This window comes from Cydia strobilella, chromosome 13 (genome assembly GCF_947568885.1).
Source record: "Cydia strobilella chromosome 13, ilCydStro3.1, whole genome shotgun sequence".
Taxonomy (NCBI): Eukaryota; Metazoa; Arthropoda; class Insecta; order Lepidoptera; family Tortricidae; genus Cydia; species Cydia strobilella.
This window is the reverse complement of record NC_086053.1, coordinates 6,146,352-6,165,106: the sequence shown is the minus strand read 5'-3', so window position 1 is coordinate 6,165,106 and position 18,755 is coordinate 6,146,352. Positions and strand designations below refer to the sequence as shown.

At 35.5% G+C, this 18,755-nt stretch overlaps 2 protein-coding genes across 2 annotated transcripts; one reads left to right on the top strand and one right to left on the bottom strand.

Moving 5' to 3' along the window:
• The first annotated feature begins 3,498 nt into the window (after positions 1-3,498).
• Positions 3,499-8,397, top strand: LOC134746563 (carboxypeptidase B-like). Its single transcript, XM_063680981.1, has 8 exons — positions 3,499-3,717; positions 4,793-5,029; positions 6,147-6,280; positions 6,813-6,973; positions 7,335-7,460; positions 7,655-7,751; positions 7,830-7,976; positions 8,054-8,397. Exons 1-8 carry the CDS (start codon positions 3,687-3,689, stop codon positions 8,297-8,299), a joined length of 1,179 nt encoding a protein of 392 aa, XP_063537051.1. The 5' UTR covers positions 3,499-3,686; the 3' UTR covers positions 8,300-8,397.
• A 34-nt stretch (positions 8,398-8,431) lies between these two features.
• Positions 8,432-15,153, bottom strand: LOC134746897 (carboxypeptidase B-like). The gene is made up of 9 exons (XM_063681469.1): positions 15,019-15,153; positions 14,663-14,833; positions 13,948-14,022; positions 13,604-13,737; positions 10,853-11,013; positions 10,274-10,399; positions 9,641-9,746; positions 9,419-9,565; positions 8,432-8,901 (listed from the first exon to the last, which is right to left on the bottom strand). Exons 2-9 carry the CDS (start codon positions 14,814-14,816, stop codon positions 8,617-8,619), a joined length of 1,188 nt encoding a protein of 395 aa, XP_063537539.1. The 5' UTR covers positions 14,817-14,833; positions 15,019-15,153; the 3' UTR covers positions 8,432-8,616.
• Positions 15,154-18,755: the final 3,602 nt, after the last annotated feature.

Sequence of the window (18,755 nt, the reverse complement as noted above, 5' to 3'; positions counted from 1 at the left end):
AATAATGTTTTTTTCAATATAAATTATTATCTATTTCAATTTGTCTTTGATTTATAAGACTATTATAACTAATATAAGACTATTTTTTAAGAAATTATATTCTGTAATAGCTATGTTTCCTGCAAATTGTGTTTTTGGAATCTAGATTACAAGCTCTTTCGGTCCTAATAGGCCCAAAAATATGTCCAAAATTTATATTTATATACTTTTGTGCTGTTTTGTTTCCTTTTATATTTGAAGGACTTCAAAATCTAGAAATTATTATCCCGTAGGACAGAAAGACGCTTGTAATTTAGATAAAAATCTAACATAATATCATAACTAAAAAAACAAAAATACAAAAAAAAATTACCTTGCCGGGATTCGAACCCAGGACCATTAGCTTCCTGAACTGGATTACTGCCAATACCCGCTAGGCTAAACGGGTTGTCAATTTAAGTGTATGCTATACAACCAGAGCGCTAGTAGTATAAACGAACTTTTGCAAGGGACACTTTTTTTTGACAGTCGCGAACAACTGACAGGCCAATATCGTCCGGCGGACTGATAGTCAGTGGGCCCCCTTAAATGTAAACAGAAATTTAAATATGACGTTTAAAATGGCACAGCTTACATAAACTCTACGTACTCCCACACACACTAAGATCCCTATGGGTCGAAGTGTATCCGCAAGGCCCCCCCCCCCACACACACACAGGCAGTTTATCGCACCAGATCAATGTGTAGGTATGTAAAGTTCAGATAGAATATATATATTGTAAAATTATAAAATGTGGCTAAAATAAATTTAAGTGAAAATCCCAGTAGGAATAAATTTAAAGGTATTTTTATAACGTGTTTATGCCCTCAAGAGTTCAACACACTATATTATAATGACTAAAGACTAAACCGTGGTAGACTAAAGTCGGACCACGCTAAGTTTTCATGCCAAGTGCTACGTCAAGTGTGGAGTTTATCCGGCTATGTAAGTATGTATTCTTACTGCTAAGTTTGTCCAAAGTTAGCGTAGTCAGTCTAGTATTTAAACCAATATTATAAATGTAAGTAATTGTGTACACATTGTTGTTGTTGTTTTGTTGTTGTTGTGTTGGTTGTTGTTGTTGTTGCTATTGTAGACGTAAACCTCCTTAACCTGTACCTACATCTAGATTTAGTGTCTTACAACGTACGATCGTGTCTTGCTATTTAAGTCAGTCTCGGTACAAAAAGTACTGAGGTTGACTGAAGTAGGATGACAAATACGAACGTTTTCGAGAAAATACGATGGAAAATATTTATGCAGTACATCTCCTCCTTCTTCCTGGCTCATGGGAGCCTGGGGTCCGCTTGAGAACTAATCCCAAGAATTGACGTAGGCACTAGTTTTTACGTAAGCGACTGCCATCTGAACTTCCAACCCAGAGGGGAAACTAAGCCTTATTGGGGTTAATCCGGTTTGCTCACGATGTTTTTCCTTTACCAAAAAGCAGCTGGTAAATATCAAATGATATTTCGTACATAAGTTCAGAAAAACTCATTGGTACCGCTAGGCCACCAGCGCTTGTACAGCAATTATGCACTGCATCTGTACCAATTATAATAAAAAAGTTCTAATAATTTGATTTCTCTCATCTGATTGAAGCTCTATTCGCATTTACAAAATAATGTAGGTAGATATAAGAGTCTTCCTTTTAAACGAAGGTTTTGTGTTAACGCCGAGAATGCTATTAAGTTGGCAGTTAGGCTCTCGACTATGCAACGCGACAAGCTATAAGCGCCTAATGAAAAACAAAGCAGGGGTTTGCCACCCCTGACCCCACGCATCAACAACTAATAACCTCTTACAGTTAAATCAAGGAAATTTAGGCTTTATTCCTAGGGGGCAGGCGCGACACAAGGTGTTTTTTCGATTTGCATTCTTAGCGTAAATTTTGTTTAAAGATGCTTCGATTTAGGATAGATACTTTAAATAACTTGCAGGAGTCGTCAAACAGTGTCCATTGCCATCCTCAAAACAAATATTGTGAAAATTGTTCATCCGTTACAAAAACGCTACTTTCTTTGGAGCTCGTTATTGTAAAATTAGACGTAGTCGAATCGTAAACTTATTATTTTGCACTTAATTATATACCTAGCCTAGTTAGTGTACTTGATTTATGGCAAATATTATGTACCTACTTTTATCCAATGTTCACGGTAAAGGCAAGCAACTCTAACGATTTTATACCAAACTTTCGTAAAACTTGTCAGAGACGCTAAATTAAGATTTAGCCAATTATCTAATGGGCAAGTTATGGGTGTGTGCTATAAATCTAACAAGTTACCGGGGTAGCCTCAATTAAAAAGACAAACGTGTAAGACGGGCGACGGCGGGAGGGGACCGTCGCTGGTTAGCGGGTAACCAGGGAATGGCGTTACCTTCATTTCTCGACACTGTTTATTAATTTATGTTTTTCAGAATACAAAATTGTTTCAGCATTTTCTTTCTGATATCTAAAAGAAATAAATTTCTCGTGTTATTTGTAGGTATAGAAAGTGTTTGTGGTTCATAATAAATAGTGGTATAAAAATTGAACTATTCGACTTTTTGGAATAAGATTTGATCTAAACGATGTTACTTACTTAATTTATTTATTTATTGAAATATGTAACAAACGGTCATACAAAAAATGTTGTTACAGTTTCTTCTCTTAGTCTAGACCTATAGTTTCCATTTTTATTAAACATATCTTTATACAGATACAGATACGTTCTTTTGGTCCTAAATGCGTGTAATCCGCAGTAATCCGAGTTTGCGCAATCCCAGGAGGTGTACAAAATTTAGGACCAAATGAAGGTATTAAAATGATTTCTTGCTTGCGTTTAAAAAAAATCGAAAAAATATAATTTGATTGGCTTGGATTATGAGAAAAAAGATAAAATGTGACTATTTTTTTTATTCTACAACACCAATAAATGTCGTTCATCGTTCAATATAAATGTACTAAATTTAAACCATTATATAACAGCTATACTTTGCACTCACTTCACTTCGAGTTTGTAGTTTTTGAACAAAAGTCACGTCCTTACTAAAAGCCAATAGTAACGCGGTTTCATTAGGGGAGGTCGATAGCGCGGTGCGAAGGCGTTTACTGAAAATAATATATCTATCTGATTAAATCAAATTATAGGAGACCTTTAGTTCAGTCATGTAAAATATCGAAGACTCAAATTGACTTGGACTGTAGGTATTTATAAATGTAAAAAAAACGTGCCTAATCAGTCCTGACCTACGATTAAAGTAGTGGGCACCCGAGCCGAGACGGATATACCTATGTGCTTACGTATTTTTACACGACTGCCCAAAAAAGGAGTGTATTGTTTTTTGTGATCAGTTTGTGATAGTTTGTAGTGCTTATGCAATTTATTTTGTGAACTCTTTTGATATTTGATTACTTGTGAATTTCTTTGTCTATGAATCGTTTGTTTATTTTCACAAGTTTCTGTCATAGAGTAACTTATGTTTCAGTAAGCCATGACTTTGACATTTGTGCTCAACGACATTTTAACGAAAAACATGTTATAATATAAAAAATATTACAAAACTATTAAAACCCTACACTAACCACATGTTATATCCAAATTATAGCTAAAATTTGTTCAAAGTGGCCAAAAGATTCGGAATATATCAAATATGGGACGTAAAAACTGTGAAAGATGGACAAAAGATGTTTTTAAAAAACTTAGAAAGCAAAGGTGGTGAGTGCCAATACACATATTATATTGAAGGTTGATATATGAAAGAAACGTATTACGTCATACCTTCTTACCTATAGACAAATGTACATTACACGAGAGCAGAATCTAATTTAATGTAGATAGGTATTATTATACGGTACTTATCTACATGCATTCCTAGTAGTAGTCTCTTATGAGTCTTATGTTATGTTTAACAAATTTATTGACATTTTGGAATAAAAAAAAAAAAAAAACAAAAATCTTCGATAATCTGCGATGAGCGAACTTAAACTATCGTGGGACATATTTCAAAATATTTAGATCAGTACGGTTTTTACTCACTATTATTTTTAGTCGCTTTTGGCGACATGTTTCGGATTCTTTGGGAAGGGCACCTGAGGCACGAGTGTCCGCGGCGGTTGTATCTGCGATGAGGGTTTATTTGACTAAAATAAGTTCAACAATCTGTAACCGTAGTGATAATAAATATTTAAACTTATAATTAGGCATGCTATATCCAACTGTTAGGCAAAGGCCCTTTACTTTTTTCTGTTTTCCCTATCCTACGCAGTTTCTGGCCATCCAGTTCGTCTCGCTGTGTACGTATTGTTTTACCTACTATGTACCTAGAAATGAAATTCTCTAAAGCGCCTCTTACACTAACCCACTAACCCGGGTTTAACCGGTTAAACCGTTAATTGTACCGTTAACCATGGTGACTCCAGGTTTAACCGGTTAACCCCGAGTTAGTGGGATGGTGCAAGTGGCCCTAGTGTCCGTCTATGCCAAGTTTGCACCGGCTTAATAGTGACAATATCTGGCAGTCTGGCAGTGCCATACTTGAAGAAGAAGAAGAAGAAGAAGAAAGACATTTATTCCATAAAGCACACATACACAGGACAGGATATACTTGACGTAGCACTACGTCGTTTGCATGCTAAGTGCTACGTCAAATATAGAGCCATGTATCTGTGCAGGGACGGACGTATACCTACTTGACGTAGCACTCGGCGGGCGGCGGGCGGGTGCAGACGACGTACCTAGTGCTACGTCAAATCGTTGGATGACTCTGCCAAATTAATGAAATGTTATACAGCCATGAACATTATCCGGGAGAGTAAAGACAGTATGGAGCTGATGGTAGATGGAAACCGTAAGGTGCAGCTGGGGAAGCTCCTGCAGTCGAGGAGTATTACCTACGTAGTGTCCTCGGAGCGAACGCCCCCGCCATACTACCCAGCTACACCGAAGCTGAATTCTAGAAACAATAGTCCCAAGACAAGACCGATATCACCTTACAGCAGACTTTCATATGATTCAAGCAATTTTAACAGTAATGTATTCTGGTTTTCATTATTGTAGTCTCTAGTAGCCCTGAAAATATAATTAAGATGAAATAATTAGTACATAATATAATAAGTACAATACATACGACTAGACAAATTGCTAAAATAAACTTCACAAAAGTAATATAAACTATAAGTGGCTCTGTGGCTGCAGCTCTTGCGTTAAGCCAAAGATAGATATAACTCCTTAATAGATGGATACAGTCTAAGGAAAAAAACGTGCCTCGAAAATCAAGAAAATTTGATTCTCGATCAGAGGGCGCTACTAGCTTTGGCCTACTGTCATATAGATGGCGTTGACGGTTTCGTTTGTTATTTAACAATTTTAACGCATATCAGTGAAAGCACATGGGTCAAAATCATTAAAAATAATTAATGCAAATAAAAAAAATCATTTATCCATATTTAAATACATTTTATCGTATTTTTATAAATCTTCATTTTTAGTTTTAAAGTGTGACAATAGATGACAGTGAATTTACTGTGGTTACAAAATCTACTATGACGTACCGCTCTATCTTATTATATCCTCTTTGGTTAAGCTCAAAAAATGTTAGTGAAAAATACTTAATCCGTTGAGTCGTCATCATAGTGAACTCACAATTGTCTTAAGCGCCATAGATGCTATTGGTGCTGGATCGATAAAACAAACTATTTAATCATAGAATCTGGTCACAAAATTTTACGAGAATCGTTTAAAAATTGCGACCTGTAGAGAACATCCGGACATACGAAAGGTCAATTAAAAGCCTTATAAATAAAACACGTCCTCCAAGTCGCTGCCGATGGGCAGTGTGCCCAGATGGCTGGCATGCGTTGTCAAGTTGAATAACAATGCTTATGTTTTTAGCAAAATCTAGCCTGCTTTATGGTCACCTCTGTATATAGTTACTATAAGGAGCTTAGCTATACTATTGTAGAGATTTAATTGGAAAACCAGATCAACATGACCTTTATGTCAAGATTGACCATATACCTAAATCCGAATTTATGTGGTGGCACACAATTGCATAAGCTCCTAAATACAGTGCCTCGTAACTAGACAAGACAGCATATTTATTACAATTTAATAGATTTACAATCTTTTTATTTGTCTTATTTCAGAACGTGTTCTGGATTGGAGAGATTTTTACCCGCTGCATTTTATCAACGATTTCATGACAGATTTGGAAAAGCAATATCCGTCGACATGCACTGTTATATCATTAGGCAAAACCGTGGAAGGTAGAGACATAAAGGTAGGTACCATTTTAAACGTAAAAGTAATAGTTAACAATGTATCAATTATCATCATGTACTCGTATATAAGACTTGGGGTGTTGTGGGTGGAGCAATTTCCAAGTGTTTCCTTTGCCTTCTCTTTGACCACCTGATACGACACGTCGTTTACTTCTTCTTTTATTTGGTCAAATGTAAGTTGTACACAGTTGTTGCTACTAACAATAAAGACAAGATTTAAGTATAATTATTACATAAAAGTAGCGGCATTTCTACTTTGAAATAACTCAAGTTAAATTTATACACGTTTAATGTTTCCATATAACATCTCTTTCTGTACCTACATATGTAGATGTAGTGCTCCATCAATATCACTTCAGTCAACCTCAGTACTTTTTGTACTGAAACTGACTGAAACAGCAAGACACGTTCGTACGTTTCCGTGAAAAACGATGGAAATTAATTATGCACTACATCTGTAAGTTCTTGAAATAACATGGGGACAAATTTATGATTGTATTTGATTATTTTCGATTTTTAAACTGTTCTCAGGTGCTCAAAGTATCAAACAGCGACGCCGGCAACTCTGGCGTCTGGATAGACGGGGCGATACATGCGCGGGAGTGGATCAGCGCGTCCGTCGTCACGTACATCGCCAACCACGTCGTCAGACATTTCACTAAGAGCTCCAAACACATCACTAACAAGGACTGGTAAATATACTGGTTTTAGTTCAGTAATTTCAAATTTGTCAACCGTCATTTCAGTCATTTCAAACCTGGTTATACTATGTTTATTAAAACAAACGTCCTTTTTTAAATAATTATGTTCATGCCATCCTGGTTTTCTTGATATGTATTTCTGTAGTTGCTAAACAAACAAAAGATTGCTGAGACGCAAAAAAAAATCCGTGTAAGATTTTCAATATACCAAACCTGCTCAACAAACATTAATAGAGTACCTACTTTAGAAACATCATCAATCATCATTATCACCTTAGATATTTTGTATCCCAATGTCATATCATATTGAATATAATATTTTGATAAAATGCTTAAAATGTTTTATTTGAAGGTATTTCGCCCCTGTTCTGAATCCGGATGGCTACGAATATTCTCATTCCACTGACCGCATGTGGCGTAAAAATCGAAGTCGCTTAGGAAATAAGATCGTTGGAGTCGATCTCAATAGAAATTTCGGGTAAGCGTATTAAAACTATACAATAAATAAGTACCGACAATAAACTAACAACTGCAAGTATTAAGCAAATTTTACGGTTTAACTCATGTGTAGTGTTAAACCGTCAAATTAGATTAATGTTAGTAAACGACAGTTTAAAATCGATAACCAAGTATCTTAAAAACAGGAAATTTTATAATCAGAACTTTTTACAGAAATACGTGGACGTTCACATCTCAGGCTTGTGATCCAACCCACCAAAATTATCCAGGCACTCAACCGTTTTGTGAGCCAGAATGTGCTGCTGTTAAGGTTGAGGTTGAAACATTTTTGTGTGCTTATGTGTTCTTCATGTATAATGTATTCTTAACTTTTTTATAATACTTTTAGGACCTGATACTATATTCTGGTATACGGTTCAAGATATTCCTCACATTCCACGCTTACAGTGAGCTCATATCTTTCCCCTGGTGCTTCACAAATGTACCATGCCCTGACTACGTGACCTTGCTTGAAGGGGCCACCGTCATCACAAAGGTCTGTCACATGTCTTTTTTAAATATTCTTAATGTCAATTAATTTAATCTGCTAATTATTATTTTATTCCATTCTAGGCTATGTACGATACCACCGGCCGCATGTACAAAGTGGGAAACTTCAGAGATCTCATGTACCATGCAGAAGGTACAAGCATCGACTGGAGTTATGGAGTAGCTAACATACCTTTTTCATATCTCGTTGAATTGAGGAGTAAAGAACATAAATTTTTGCTACCCAAGGAACAAATTCTCGACTGTTGTAAAGAATCATTGAGTGGTGTATTAGCTTTAGTCGAGTTTGTTGACAAAAAAAAGTTTTGAAACGCTTTGCTGTCTTACATAAACCTTCGTGAATAGTATTTTACGTCCATGTATCTATTGTATTTAAGAAATATACGTTTATGGTTTTTAACTGGAAATCTAACTTATCAATCCAAACATAAGGCTTATTTAAATTTCTTTAACTTTATTACACGTCACTTAAAATTACAAAACAGTACAAACAGAATGATAAACTTCATAATCTACCGGCTGAAAATCTTGTCTGAATTTTAATTTTCTGCTGAATCTAGAACTTTTATAAATTTGTCACTTTAGCTGTGGACATGGAAAACCTGCCAAAGGAGAAGGTAATTTTATCATTTGGTGCTTTTCCTTTTTGTCGTAGGATTATGAAGTTTATATAAAGGATTATCAACGTATTCCATTAGACTTTTGACAGCACTCCAACTCTCCATGCATGTGTCAAATATTTGGTCTTTCGGCACTTTGAACTTATACTTCTTGCTTCTGAGTTCTATCATGTAAGAGTAAGGGATGTTCGCGATGGCGTAACTCCAGTCTATTGACGTCCCACAAGCATAGTACGTCAAGTCCTTTGTGCAACCGACTTTGTATGTCATTCCACTGCAGTCGTAGATTGCCTGAAAGGTAAAAAATAAGCAATACTTATATCATCATCATCATCACTTAAGAGCTTTGCTCTTGTCGGTGGAGTAATTGCCAGTCCTTTCTTTCCTGAGCCAGTCTTTTGATTTGCTCGTACGATGCATTCTCTTTTACTTGGCTCAGGTATGTGATTCTAGGCTTTCCACTGCCTCTCGTCTTTTCAATTTTTCCTTCCAGGATGTTAAGGATAAAGTTGTCGTTTCGTATTAGGTGTCCTAACATCTTGCCTCTCCTATTCCTTATGGTATTTAATAAGCTTCGCCTTTCTCCTACCATATTCAAAACCTCTTCATTCGTCTTTCTTTCAGTCCAGCTAATACTTATATATGGAAAATAATCTTTTTTAAAATTCCATTCTAAGTCAGCATAGTAACTCCCGTGGAATGTAAAAGTTTAGAGGAGTTTACACATTTCCATTACAATGGTGCAATATATTATTTAAAAACTTTCAATAAGTAACGTATATTTCAAGACGTATGAAAATGTACCTACTTTCGCCATCCGCATCCCCGCTTCCATTTGGTTTAAGTAATCTGGACTAGGATCCTTTTTGAAACCCCATGGGAATATTATCATCTCGAAATAGCTATGAAATGATAGGAATACTTTAAATCGGTTTGGTGATCCTAGGATGTAATCCTGTAGAAAATGACAATGTTTAGGTTACGCTATTATTATTATGTGTAAAGGATTTTCGAAGATCTTGATAACTACTCTGACAGCGGCAGTTTCTGGTTCTGAAAACGGCTCTGGTCCTCTGTAAAATATATTTTCTGGTGCTTCAGATGATCCTTCTTCTCCATTATGGCCCCAACCGTAACTGCAGAAAATGGTATTTACTATAAGTACAAAATTAAGTAAAAACAGACACTTTAATTATACTTGCAATAAGAGTTTTAAATACTTCACGGTTAGTTTCACTAGACTTATATTAACCGGGATACCTATATTAACGGGACCGTGATTACCTTTTGTATTGTTTTTGAGCTCCCGATACAAAATGTAATCACGGTCAATATCCCGGTCAATATAAGTCTATTATATTATTACAGTCAACGTCAGTTAGATAGTGATAGCGAAAGTATCCAAATATAGAATGTATTTAGAAATATTTAACTATTTTTGGCTGTCACTAACTATTTGACGCAGACGATACAAAGTTCAAACATTTCATAAAAAAACATGGTAATATCAGGTAGGAATCGAATGTTATCTTTGCATTACCAGTCCAATCATTCTTCTTAGATCATTGAAACTTTGCAATAATATCCTGTGGTATTATGTGTCTTTGTACCTCTGGTCATGTAATAAAATTTATTAAACTCAGTGCGATTGATTAAAGCATACCTGAAATTCCTGTTTAGATCAACCCCTACACAATTTCCACCATAACACGCTCTGTTTTTTCTCCACATGCGATCTTTTGTGTGTGAGTATTCATAGCCGTCTGGATTTAATACCGGGACAATGTGCCTGGAACGTCTCAATAGTGAGGAATAACAATATAAATATATAGTTTGATGTGTAAATTGGAAAGTTAAAGTAGTAACAGCGGATTTTAAAAGTAGTTTTTGGTCGAAGACAAACGAGTATCAAGTATATATAAAACCAATCTACACTAATATCGGGCTCAAAACATTTTGCATTGATTGCCAGCTATATGGGTACCTCCTACGCGTCAATAAATATAATTTACAAAAAAAAGTATTTGTCTGGCCAGCTCTCAGATCTAGAATGAAGCGTAAGCGTCAATCTAAATTTTTGGGCCAGCCATCGCTATTACGAGAAAGGAAAGTATTAGAAAAAGGCGGCAAGAAAAATGTGGATGCAGAAAGTAGACAACTTTACATTTTACATTACATTATTTATTTGATTTTATATTATTTTCTCCTCTTTATATTCAAGTGGTGCTTATTAGTTACTCACCAGTCCTTATTAGTTATAGATGTGGAGAGATTATGAAAGGACTTAACAATGTATTCTGCTATGAACGTGACGACAGCAGCGGTTATCCATTCGCGGGGGTGTATCGAACCGTCCAGCCATACGGAGGAGTTGCTTGCGTCACTGTTTGATATCTTCAACATCTTACAAGATAGACAACAAGGAATTGATATAAGGATGAATAGCTAGAAAGATTTCGTTTATGACCCACATAATGCATTCATGATAGTGAGGTAACATTAATTACGTGTCACATTGCAGTGATCGTGCTTTATTGCTAAGTAGGTTCGTCCAGATCTGAGCTATAACCGCGAAAATCGAAGTTCGCAAATTGTGGGCATCTTTCTCTGCCCCCTGGTAATTTAGCTGCGAATTATTATCATTTGCAGCTACTCTGCTCTAGTAAATATAAAAACTTAGATGCGAAGATGTAAAAATAATAGTGCTAAATTGAGATGCGTTGTCATAAATCGTATGGCATAAATACAAAAATAGGCAATTAAATATATTAGCATTATTAGGCCTTACTAATTAAATTAAATTTTTCTGATAGAAGTTGTAGGAGACGGAGAAAGATTGAAAATCGTCGAGTAGATGACGATATGACCTCCATCACCATTGACAAATTTGTCCGTAGCATACGACTGATACGACTTTGCACTTTAATGCCCGCCTTCCATTGCGAGCGGAACGGGCTCCGTACGGAGTCTGTCTGCTCGCAATAGCGAACTACATTGCTTCTACTGAGCGGAGCGGACTAAATGGGTTCAAAGAATCACGAAAGAGTTTGCAGAGTCGAGCGGATTCCGTGCGGACTCCGCTCAACTAGCAACAGTGATTTTCATACAAGCACTTTCATCGCGAGCGAGTAAGCGGAGCGAACTGAACGAGTTAAAATGGGTCTGCTGTGTCATGGAGTCTCCGCTCTCATTTCCCACTTCGCTCGTTCCTTCAAAGTCCGCTGGCAGGGGAAGGCAAAAGCTGAAACTTCCAGTGCACCAACATTTTACTCCGGTCCGCTCAGTCCGTTGCTTTCGTTTCCGCTCATTACCCTTGTGTGTGTATGTATGTATTTTCATTTTATTATTAGTGTTTTAAATTATTATGATTAATTATTTTGACTATTTTTGATGAAGTATTTTTAATTTTAGTTAATTAAAATTTATTTAATTTTTGTTGTTTGTGATGTAAAATGGGTGTTAAGAGTCCGGTAACGATTTTGGAGCAAACATTTTAAATTGATAGACCTAGTCGTTAATAAGTTTTTGGCAAAAATTTCATTTTCGGTACAAGCTTTTATCGCTGACTGTACTTTTCTTTCCACAGGCAACTAATACTCATCGAGACCATTCTAAAAACCTCACACACAATTAGGTTGTTGTTTTATCACAGAGTTCCTATGGCCACCTCCTGTCTCCATCAGCAGATCAGCTCGATGGTACCATAATATTGCATTGTCACCCGACTTACATATGTATGCAAATTTTCAGCTTCATCGGAAACCGGGAAGTGGGTCAAATTTAACTTGCAAGATTTGACCCTTACAAATATGTTACAAACATATTACATACATACTTACATAGGTACATTGCAAGTTAAATAAAAGCTTGTAAAATTATAAACGTTTTGTATAAAGTTATTTTGTTACGTAATATCTAAATAACAACAATTTGTTTCTATTAGCACGTTTTCTCATCTTGCCTTTTAATAATGAGGTCGCGAGCGTGCGTCACCGGTAATATATGAAGAGAAGGGGCAGTTTAAAAAAAATTATCAACAAATTATGGTGGTAAATTATACAAACTGATGTATAAGAACAGTTTCAGCACATGTTGTAGATTGTTTAAGTATCAAAATTACGTTGAAATTAAGTCGATTCTCAGAAATATTGTCACTTGTTTTGAAGTAATTTCTGGAGAAAATTGATTTCTCTAACTCTCTAATTTTGTTGTTTTTTTTGTTACCTGTCGTGATTGTTTCACCGGATGGTCTCACCGGAAGATCAGCGCTGAAAGTCGCCAGCAACATGCTGAGGTGAGACCATTACGTGGCACTTCATCTTTTTTATGTTTCTCTGTTTTGTATGATTTTCTATTTGTGTGTGCTAACGTATAAATTATTTCTATTCTATTCTAACTTTCATTTACACTACTTCAAAGTCATAATAATAAAAATGTAGTCTGTAAAAGGTCGAGTACAGGATATGTGTAATACAAAATTACTATTTTAAGCCGTCCAAACTTTACGAAATTTACAAATAAGAGCGACAAAATCAATGCTTTACGCGCGTTTACCTAAACGTCCATCAGAAAAAAAACATGACTAATTTAGTCTGTTTTAAAAAAAATGATCTGTACAACGGCAAGATAAGAAGACGTGCTAATAGAAACCAGTACTTGTTATTTCTATAACGTATCAAAAGGTGTACAATTTCAGCAACTAAATCTATCAATTTTACATTTTTGCGATTAAAATCGACAACGGGCTACGGTACCTAAAATAAACGAATTTAATTGAATTGAATAAGTGGAGATTGGCCAATGAGCCAAGGGCTACAACTATGGTGGTTGAAGCAATGTTGCACTAAAAATATTACAAGTGATTCGGAATTACGGAGAACTTTTCGTCTTACGCTTACCCCAACGCACCTTATTCCAACTAAAATAGGCACAATTAAACCTGAACCTAAATCTAAAAAAATTAATTAAGTGGTAACTTTAAATTAATAGGTACCTTTATATCTCTTCCTTCAGTTGATTTTCCAATAACATACACTGTGCATATTGCTGGATAATCTCTTTCCAAGTCATCAATGAATGCATAAATGACGCTTAATTTGTGATACCTTTTCCAATCCATATATTTAACTAGAAATTATTTATTGAAAACGTAAGTAAGAAGGAGAGCGCTACCTACATTCATTATTCGAACTCATCTGATATTTTTGGCATTACGATAGTTTATTTTCTTAAAAATTCTGAATGAATGCGGTAACTGTAAACAAAACCGTCAAATGCCCAAACAATAATTGTAAACAATGCACGATTGAAGCTAATCAGGTTCATGTTGTTACTTGCCTTTTCTCCGTTTGACTTTAGGACGAGGCATTAGCTGTTTCATGTTCTTTGGATAAGCAATCGGTATGCTGTTAGCTGCAATAGCTGCAACATTGTAATTAATCACTTCACTACATAGTATAAAACAAAGTCGCTTCCTGCTGTCTGTCTGTCTGTGCCTATATATGCTTAGATCTTTAAAACTACGGAACGGATTTAGATAAAGTGATTCAAAAAGAAGGTTTATATGTAATATATATCAGCATTGCACCAGTGCGAAGCCGGGGCGGGTCGCTAGTGTAAATAGATCAGAACTATAAAAATATTTGTAGGAAAATTTGAACGAACGAAAATCAGTTTTTACTTATTCCGACGTTTTAGCTGAGTTACACCAGTTTATTATGTTTATGTTGATTGTCTACGGCACAACACTCAACACTCGCAACACCCGTGCACTGGTCTGAATATGCTGGTATGCGTTAGTCATCCGTGACCACTAAACACAGCTGGTGCAACTCAGCTGAAACGTCGGAAAAGGTAAAAACAATGAAATATATAATATTTATAATAAGCACATATAAGTATAACAACGACCACACAGTCCAAAGGTAGAACCTTGAAATTGGAAATTGGAAAGACATGTTTTTCCAATGTATATCTATAAAAAGATCTTAAAGAAGGGAAATGGAGTTGAAAGTTTTTGATGACTTCTACGCTTCTGAGCTCATTAACTCACATTGTCGTATTGTCTGCTTATGTGTCTGTGTGCTATTTTCAGCAGAAATGCTTTTGGGTGTTGAGATGGATAACTCTTCATCACTATATCCTGTGCTTGGCCTTTTTTGTACAGAAGAATTCGGTCGCACACTTGACTTTCCTCTTAAATTCATTGTAGCACTAATTTGATCTGAAAATTTAGTAAGTATCTTAGGTAAAAAGAAAACTAAAATTACTTTGCCCTGTGTAACATGAATAGTTAAGGATTTTTAATCCTTTTCATATACGTATAACGACATAAAGAAGTAGAATAAGTTTAAATACCTTGACTTTTTGTTGAGGTTATTGGAGTGCTTATTATTTGATAGTATGTACCATCAAACACATTAGAAAATTTTGACAGAGATTGTTGCCTTTACTTGATCACATTTTAAATACGCCTGTGATCTAGCGTATTTATTACTTAACTAAAATTTTGCATGAAATCTAGTTGTTATCATTTCTAAATAAAGGATTTGGCATAAAATAACACTGACATATTATATGACACTAAATTTGACATTGATACATGTGCCATAGTTTAGTGTAGGTTTCCTATATCTATGAAAATTACTTACTATAGTTGGTCAAATCAAATTGTTAGTTAATAAGAACAAATAAAAACTATACTCATCCTTTTCTTTTGGTTGCTAGTACTAGTGTAAGACAAAGATAGTATGATTCTCTCTGTTTATTTTTGAAATGAGACAGTCCTTTGACAGACTATATCATTGAGTAACTTTTTATATACCTACTGCCTACCAAAGAGTAAGTATCTAATTAGGAAAAGAGAAGCATTTTATAGAAACTCACTTGAAAGGGCTATCTCTGATTTGCATCCGATCTAACTATGTTTGTGTGCATGTCACATCTACACATGCACCAGTATGTGTACTTTCGACCTACAAAATATTAGGTCTACTTGTTCCAACTCAATTTTTTGTTTGATTTCTTGTAACTTACTTTATAGTTTTTGGTTTACAAGATATCAAACAAAAATTTGACTCGTAAGCCGCCTAAATAGACCTAATTTTATGTAAAAAAGGTTTTAAGGAATGAAATCGAAACACAAAAACATAGATACTTAATAGTAAAGCACAGATTTGTATTATGTTTATTGTTTTTAATTTGGTATTAGGTACAAGATAGTAATAAACTATAGGGGTAAGTACTTGCAGCTTCTGACTCTCTTTGGAATTGTTCTTCTCTTTACCTTTGTTCATCTTTGTGTACAAAGCTGCATTTGCCTCGTCTTCTGTGACTTAGTGCACATGCCTGACTTGCCTGGTTCTCAACTGAGCGATCCTTCTTTGATCCTAACATCCAGCAGGACTTGAATTCAAGATATTCCGGTGGTAAAGTGTCTAAGGATCTTGCACATTAGGAAAATTTCGGGTAATTTCACCTCGCTCCGTAGCTCCAGTTCGCTCCAAATAAATACCTGAGAAATGATATAGTGATTCGGATCCTTCTTGCAGCTGATGAATTTCAGGCATAGATGGTATGTCTTGGTTACTCACGTACCTCCTTAGTTGCGGTCTTTAGCGGAAGCAAATCGCACAAATTTGTACACTGCAAAGATTTATGCGATTTGATTCCGATGGCATGTTTGTTGTAAACGAAATTAAAATTGCGCTTTGAATTTTCAAAATTGTAAAGGTCTTTTCATAGCTAGCCATCATTCGCTGCATTCATTAGCTGGCATCATTCGTTGCCATGAGCACCAATGATAGTCTCTTTTTCTTACCTTCGGGAATATCTAAACCTCCCGGCATTGCCTTGAGCACTATTAAAATTTTAAACCTTCAGGATTTGTAACATTAGGACAGTTGGGAGTCTAATTTCCCTATTTGAATTTCACTCGTGTTAAATGCTCTGCACTTTAAAATTAATAGAGAAAATGAGTTCATATCTCTGTTTACGAGATTTATTTTTGATAAACAACAGTTGCTAGGTAACAACATTATGAATAAAGAAAGGTATATTATTCACATACGAGGTATATGCAACCTCCTTAATATTGTATCCATGCCTTAAAATTGTATAATTTTTTTACTGACATCTGGTGGTGTAGTTTGCATAACCGGAAGTCAACTTCACGCAAAAGTAGGTTGTCTCGATCCAACGGATCCAATGAGGGCTATCGTTTTTTTGCTCACCAGTTGGCGCCTCTGTTGATGGTGGTCCAAACACAGACCTAAAATTTATCCTAGTTCTGTGACAGTAGCGCCCCTAGCGGCGAATTCATACGCGTTAGCCCTCATTAATAGAAATCGCGACCTTCTTTGGTAACGTCATTTCTAATATTTTCTAAGTGTCCTCCCCCTGTTGCCTACTGTCTATTCTGACGTTAGCAAGCATATATGCCTATTTAATTTAGGCGCAGAGGTATAAATTGTAACGCACGCATACGCCTAAAAAGGCTAGTGTCGAAAATGCGGTACATTTGTACTGAGATTAGAAAACCGCGGCGCGACCGCGTTCCGCCGACCCGTCGCGGGCGACACGGCTCGCGACGTGACCACGCAATTCTGGACTACTATCTCGATTGTGAACAAGTTTAATGTTAGTGTGACTAGAAAGTGAGTTAAAAAAACTCAAGCTAATGCAGAAAAAATGCTGAATATTATGTAAGTATCTACCTAATTATAAGTCATGTCTACATCAACCAAAAAAGTTTACCATCAATCATTTTATCATTAGCCAACATAGCCAATATACATACAATACAACATAACTTGAACAACAAAGCTCACGACACAGCTTGAAGTACACTGTTTTTAAGCTACTGTTACACATGCTTTAGAATAGCATGCTATAAAGCTTGTTATCAGTCTGCTTAATATGAGCATGCTTATGAACTGTTTATATTTGCAGGTAATAAGCATGCTCAAAGCAAACAGTCCAATACACATGCCAGTAAAGTTGAACTGCTACTAGAAAAGGTGGTTAGGTTAGGTTAGAACTGCAACCTTCACAAAAACCAACTGCTACTGGAAAAGTGGGTTAGGTTAGGTTAGAACTGCGACCTTCACAGAAACCAACTGCTACTGGAAAAGTGGGTTAGGTTAGGTTAGAACTGCGACCTTCACAGAAACCAACTGCTACTGGAAAAGTGGGTTAGGTTAGGTTAGAACTGCGACCTTCACAAAAAACAACTGCTACTGGAAAAGAAAGTTAGTGGGCAGTAAGTTTTTTGAAACACAAAATGAAAGGGACAATCAAATATGGCCAATTTTCTTTGTTTATGCAGCTGATCAGCAAAGGGAAGGTTAGGTTGGTTAGACATTTGCTGATTAATTACTACAAATACTTTTTCAGCTAACCAGTTTTTGTGGATAAGTTAAATTTAATCCAAAATGAACTAATTCGCTTACCCACTGAAAATTTGATTAATGGTGGATGGCAAATAATTAATTTTCCAACCAAATCAATTTAGAGCATAATTTTATATATATATTAGAAATATATATATATATATATATATATATTTGTTCCTAAAAATATGAATATTTCGCAGATCGATTAAATGACACCCTAAATCAATACTTAAAGGTTGATTGGAAGAGATTGTTTTTTAGCCATAAGACCGCCTATTGTTTGCCTCTTTTTTTAGTCGATCGTGTTTCCCTGTTTGTTTTTTGAGGTGTGCAATAGGTACAAGAGTATTTTACCTCTCTCAATGTGCGACAAGTAACTTCTTCCAATGAATAGTGTTTTTTTGTAATATGATTTATACCTACCTAACAGGTAGTCTAGTTTAACTTAATCGATGTGATATTTATTATACATGTGTTTGTTATTGAAAAATTGAGTCTTAGCTCCGAGTCTTTGGTTCGACAAGATTTAATGCCATGCCATGTCACCACCGGTGCAAAAATAATTCATCTTGAAAGTTCCTTTGTTTTTTTTTGTTTTTTTTATTACCACTCTCGATAGCTCTTTTCTTGGACTTTACCTGTATTACAATCATAACTATAATTCTTTGCTCTGGATAAAAATCAATGTAATCAAAAAATCCTGAAACTCCGAATTATTTCTCCATCTTACGTGTTAAAGTCGTCGTACTCAAG